This window comes from Anoplopoma fimbria, chromosome 12 (assembly GCF_027596085.1).
Source record: "Anoplopoma fimbria isolate UVic2021 breed Golden Eagle Sablefish chromosome 12, Afim_UVic_2022, whole genome shotgun sequence".
NCBI lineage: Eukaryota > Metazoa > Chordata > Actinopteri > Perciformes > Anoplopomatidae > Anoplopoma > Anoplopoma fimbria.
Window position 1 is genome coordinate 24,080,715 of NC_072460.1, and position 6,000 is coordinate 24,086,714.

The window sequence follows — 6,000 nt, forward strand, 5'->3', positions numbered from 1 at the left end:
AAACAGAACAAATATGTTGACTAATGACTCATCAATCATTTATCATGATCTGTGAGGCATTTTTGTTCCAATAAAAGTCTTAATTTTGAAGGTAAATATGTTCATTGTTTTGAGAAAGTGGGAGAGTTTTATATTTAATATTTTGTTTTTGTGTTTTGCCTGTTCTATCCTGTTACCAGTTCTTCTTTTGTTCTACAAGGACAATGTTTCAAACCCTCCCTCGGGGCCTCAGGTGCTCTACTGTTAATGTTATGTTGACGTGATATTCACATAGATACGGAGCAATTGTTCCTAGTTAATTAAAATAATGGGGCTTATCGTCCTCATGCGTGTTGGGAACAATTGGTGTGCGGGTATTTTCCGGCCTTGTGTTTTAGATTATTGTTACCCAGATTCTGCAAACACAAAATCAAACCAATAAATAGTGAAGTCAGTATCCCATTTCTGTAATGGGTCGAATTAAAGCTTAAATAAAAACCCCTTAGACTCATTTCAGTAATTCCCATGTTCTTTTGTGAATATTTCATATATCCAGTGAGATGGATGCTGAAGGTTTGACGGTTTAATAACATCGTCCATATTTAGCAAAGGTTTTTCATTTTCTCCTACTAGGTAAATCCCACTGAGCCTGTCTCAACTCATCTCTCTCAGTTCTTGTATATATATTTTATCAACTTTTAGCTTCCCTGACTTCTCTATGAGTTACATAAAGCAGTCACTTTTCGTTGTGCCAGAAAAAAAAGGTTTTCTAACTAACTGTTAACGTGCAATAGCAGAATCTTAACAAACACAAGTTGCAAAACATAATAAGACAAATGATATAACAGTGGTTTTTCAATGGTTTCAATTGCGCGTTAACTAAATGACTGAACCTACGTGGTTGGATAGAAGTGTCAAGCTGGGTGAGAAAGTGGAATAACCGTCTTTGTTATCCACGTTTCACACACTTGTTCTAAAGTTTAATTGCACTGAGCCGGGTCTATTGTGTCAAACTACGAATAAAGGCCAATTAGCAAGTGATGGAGGGAAGAGCCAGAACCACTGGGCTGGATCATTAAATATCCATGAGACAGTCGTCTTTTCACTCCTTCAGCAATGGTAATGGAGCTCTTTGTGTGCATATATATATATATATGAGTGTGTGTGTGTGTGTGTGTGTGTGTATCTAACTATATGGTCCATACTTGACATATCATGCGTGTCTCCTATGATGGGGCTGAAAAGAGATGTGACTAATTGACCTGCTCTACTGCGCGCATCGATATACAAATGGCAACGGTGTTCAGAAAAACAGACGGAATTAACCTCTGCCATTTTGTGTCACTTTGAGAGCTCGTTACATACACACACACACACACACACACACACACACACACACACACACACACACACACACACACACACACACACACACACACACACACACACACACACAGAGCCTTCACATTGCTTCGGTGTCTATCTTTACCCCTGTCGGCTGAATAGATCACACTGCAAAGGCTTCAATCTCCTTCAAATCAATCACGGCGATGATTCCATGTGTGGGGAAAGAAAAGAAAAAAGCCGACCGAAGCCTGTCAGGGCTGTGAGAGCGGAGGATGTCAATGCCTCACTTAGACAGCTAGTCTGAAGGGGGGGGGGGGGTGGGCGCAACTCCCCAGACGGGAGGACAAGACAGAGTTCACCTGCATTCAATACAAAGTTTTCGCCCTCGGCCTTTTGAGAGAAGAGATGCGGGCGGAGGATTGCGAGAAGCACTCCCTGATGTAAATGTCATCTGGATAAAAATCAATTTCATGATTCATTCAAGAAGCCGGGACACACGGACGGACAAAGTCGTCTGGTCATTTCAGGAATGACACTCCTGAGCTAGACAGTGAGTATTGGATGATTTTTCAAAAAAAAAAAAAGGGTCCACAACATCATCGCTCCCGGTAACAATTCAAAAGTTTGGCTGATTGATTCTTGTTTTTTCTTTTTTTCTTTTTCTCCCTCCTGTGGCATTGTTGCTTCTCATTTCCAACACTGCACGAAAGGCAGTGAAATAAAAACATCTTAGAAGCAAATCGGCCCTCACCATGGCAACAGTATTGATCAACCCTCCTGGGTCCTCAGAAAAAAGAAAAATCAATACCTCATGTCAATTTCCCAGCATTAACAGTGTAGCAGCTACTCATGTCCTGAATAGAGGTGATATTTAGCGCACGGCAATAACATGTACAATCACCATTTAGCTCTCCTGATGATTCATTTATCACAGAGGTGAGTCACAAAAAGACCTGACGATTCTCACTGAGAATAAAAGGAGGGGGGGGGGCAGGATAGTAGGGAGAGGTCATTAACAGAAAGCTCTGTGAGTTTTTAAAGATTTTTTACTTCAAAGTCCATCAGATTGCTTAGTTATGTGCCAATCCCATAATCAAATATTGTTCAAATCAACGAGGATCGGAAATGAGAAGCTTTCCCGGGAGCCTTCGTTCTGCATTGCTTCATTCATCACATCTGAGCAGGTGTTACGTTACGTTAAGCTTTTGACGCTTCTCGCATGGAATCGTTTGACTCTTGATGGACTGCGGTTCTAAAACAATCTCGGGGTAAACGTGTAATGGCTGCCACACGCTCATCAAATGCTGTGAAAACTAATGAGGGTGGATGGGCTGGGAGCGCTCGTATTGATTATACGGCGTCGTTTCATTTATCATCGTTTATTATCGGCGTTTTCATCGCCATAGAGGGAAGGAAAATAAAAGTAAATTGTGCTGCAGGGCAAACAAGTTCAGAGTGAATTTGACTGTGGTGATTGAGTCCACCTTTGTGGCAACACTTTAAGGGAATGAGAGGAAATAGAGATATTCACGACGACTGCTGTTCAAACATGGCTACATGGGCTACACTTACACTCCCACCTCTTTACACCTACAGGCTGGTGTGAGGAGGAGAGAGGAGGGGGAATTAATAAAGCATCTCTCTCTCTTCTCTTAAGCCCTCTGAATTCCCCAAATACATCTTGATATAAAGCTCACATGAAAAAAGAAAGAAAAGGAAGTCTCACAACCCTCGAACCCTGCAACAAATTACAAGAGCATTGAGGAGGCTTCCAAGTATCACTGGAGGGTTTCTTTTTACCAACTGGAATGATAAAAGATTAATATGTTAACTCAACACTACAAAGAGTGAATAAGAATCAAAGCCAGGACGAAGGATGCGGTTTGGGACCATCGGCCTAAATGTCCAGCCAATGGAGGATGACTGCTGTAAAAAAAAAACCAACAATATAAAAACAAGAGCGTTGCATGTGTAAGTGTGTTTGAAGCGGGGGAAAAAGGGAAGAGGGGGGGGGCTAAAAGCATACTAAGTGCTTTGATGGTCTCACAGTTAGACAGCTACTTAAAGCCCGGCCCCTCGGTTTGTCTAATTGAACTGAAACAAAACATGACAAGCCTGGGAGTTACAATGTGCAACCACAAATCATTAGCGCCAACCGCTGCAACTCCAATGAGCCTCCTCAGCCCCGCCAGACAGGACTGCAAAGAAAAAAGTCTGCACATTTGCATCCACATGGTATTTCAAGTAATTAGATATTTTGCTATGGAGATGCGTTTTGAATAATTAATCCGCTGTATTGGTGTCCCTGCTGCGTTCTTTTCCCCCCGTTTCCACTGCAGCACCAGGCAGAAAGCACAGAGAACCAGTCGACTCTGGAACAGAGATGTGCTCCAATAAAAAAAAAAAAAAACCCAGAGCTAACTCGTTTGGAAATGAGTGCTGTGGATTCATTTCACTTACTCGCAGCCATCGAGCTCAATCAGGACGCAAGGAGTTTGAAACAAGCTCATTTCAAAAGAAGGGAGGGGGAAAAGGGAGAGAGGGGAGAAAGGAGAGGGGAGAGAGAGGGGGGGGCTTGTTGATGAAAGCAAGTCAACCATAAATCAGGTCTTTCAGGTTCACAGCGATTCATAAAAAAACATGCAGTCTCTCTGCGCGACTGGCTCACATAATCATGTGAAATCGAATGAAGCAGGCCTGTTATTCTCCAGAGGGGTGGAGGGTGGGGAGGGGATGGGGGAGGTTGTTGAGTTTTAGGGTGTGTGATTGTGTCAGGCTGTCGGTGCCCACTCATCCAGACTCCGGAGTGAGACTGGAACAGACGGGAGCTGTTCTTTCAGCACCACCGGGGACAAGCGGCAGCACACTCAGCTGTCTCATGTGCACAGTGTGTAGTGGGTGGAGGGTGGAGGGTGGTGGGGGTGGAGAGAGAGAGAACCCACCCAAATTCACTTCATTGATATTTTGATGGAGATGGAGATGGAGATGGAGAGAGAAGTCAAGGTGGAAAATTAGTCATAACATGCATCAATTTTCTTTTACAAGAGAGGCAGAAAAAGCCTCAAATGCTGTGTGTTCTGTTAGAAACAGTTGATTTGTTTCTCTGTGACATAAGGTTGTTTTTACTTCTTCTACTTATTGCATTCCTAATGAACATGGTTACCAGAAGCACACACACACACACACACACACACACTGTTATAACCAAAAAAAAACACTATTTTAGAGCAAGAAAACTTGCCTGAAAGAGGCGTAGGATGTTGGCAACCATGATCGATACCGAGCTCGCCGAGGCTCCCACGACTCCCACCACCTTCTCCGGCTTCACGAACACAGGTGCCTCCCCATTGGTGCACCTCACATCGGAGGTGTCCTTCGTGATCAGGGCCTGGACGAAAGTTAAGGACTGCTCCAGTGCATAGGTATCCCTGGAGCAAGTGTCCAGCACCCGAGCACCCAGCGTGATGTTGGGCAGGATCTGGTCGTCCTGGTTGATCTGGTCCAGAGCATACATCATGGCCTCCAGACGCTGGATGCCGTTCTCCTTCTTCAGGTCCCCGCATTGCAAGCTGTCTCCTCCCCGGGAGTGAACAGGGAAGAGCCCACCGAGGGTCAAAGCTCCTTCAGTCCGGATTGAATGTGGTGCGTAAATCTCCTGGGACTGCGCGTAATCCACCACTGTCCTCGCCATCCAAAGCGCACTCCAGATGGCGCACAGAGAACCAGGACGAGCCATGATCAACTTTTTCTTTTTTGTGTTGGGGAGTGGAAAGGATTTAGGAGTCAGAGAATCCACAGAAGATGTATTTTACACTAAAACCAGCCCCATGGAGGAGATGCAACAAGCCCGGAGGAGAGCTCAGAAGAACTGGAGCCGGAGGAGAGCGGCGCAGCTTGTTGAATATCCAGCCTCCCTCCTCGGAGATGAGAGGCTATACATCCATAAGTCAGAGAGAGAGAGAGAGGGGGATGAAGATGAAGAAGAAGAAAAAAAAATCACAAAAATAGAAGATGATAGTCCTTCTATACTGGATCAAACACGGAGAACCTCCACAGCATAAACGCGGTGGTGGAGACCCAGATAGGAGGAGCAGTGAGCAGAGGATGCTCTCTCAGTGGTGCTCAGGTGTTAGAGCCGGCAGAAGTGGGTGACATCCTTCCTTTTCTTCCTTTGCTCGGATGGAACTCGGTCCATGTGAGGATGGTGCGGTCCTCTGTGGCGTCTGTCTCCCAGGGGTGCACATCATCATCATCATCATCATCATCTTCATCCTCATCATCACACAACTACAAAAAAATAAAAGAAAGAAAGAAAGAAAGAAAAAACAGCAGTGTGCGCTCAAATGTGCGTTTAGTTACTCATAATATAAAAAAAACACACACACACACACACACACACAGTGCTAATTAAAGCTGTCTCTCTCTCTCTCTTTCTCTCACTCTCTCTCCCTCTCTCTCTCTCTCTCTCTCTCTCTCTCTCTCTGTGTCCGCAGCCGCTCGCGTTTTATACAAAATGAATGAGTCACAGTGAGGATCCACTGAGCAGAGCTTTCAGCCCCCTTTTCTTTTTTTTTTTTTTTTTTCCCTTAACGAGACGTCACTCGGCTGGAGAGGGAGGGGAGGGAAATAAATAAAGAAAGAAAGAAAGAAAGAAAGAAAAAGAGTGGAGCATCA

The 6,000-nt window shown here is 44.5% G+C and overlaps 1 protein-coding gene across 1 annotated transcript in view; it reads right to left on the bottom strand.

Moving 5' to 3' along the window:
- The window catches only part of LOC129099520 (metabotropic glutamate receptor 7-like), a 65,384-nt gene extending 60,322 nt beyond the window's left edge, over window positions 1-5,062 (bottom strand). The window contains exon 1 of the mRNA XM_054608773.1: window positions 4,568-5,062. Coding sequence (XP_054464748.1) covers window positions 4,568-5,062 — 495 coding nt within the window. The remainder of the gene's footprint in view (window positions 1-4,567) is intronic.
- Window positions 5,063-6,000: the final 938 nt, after the last annotated feature.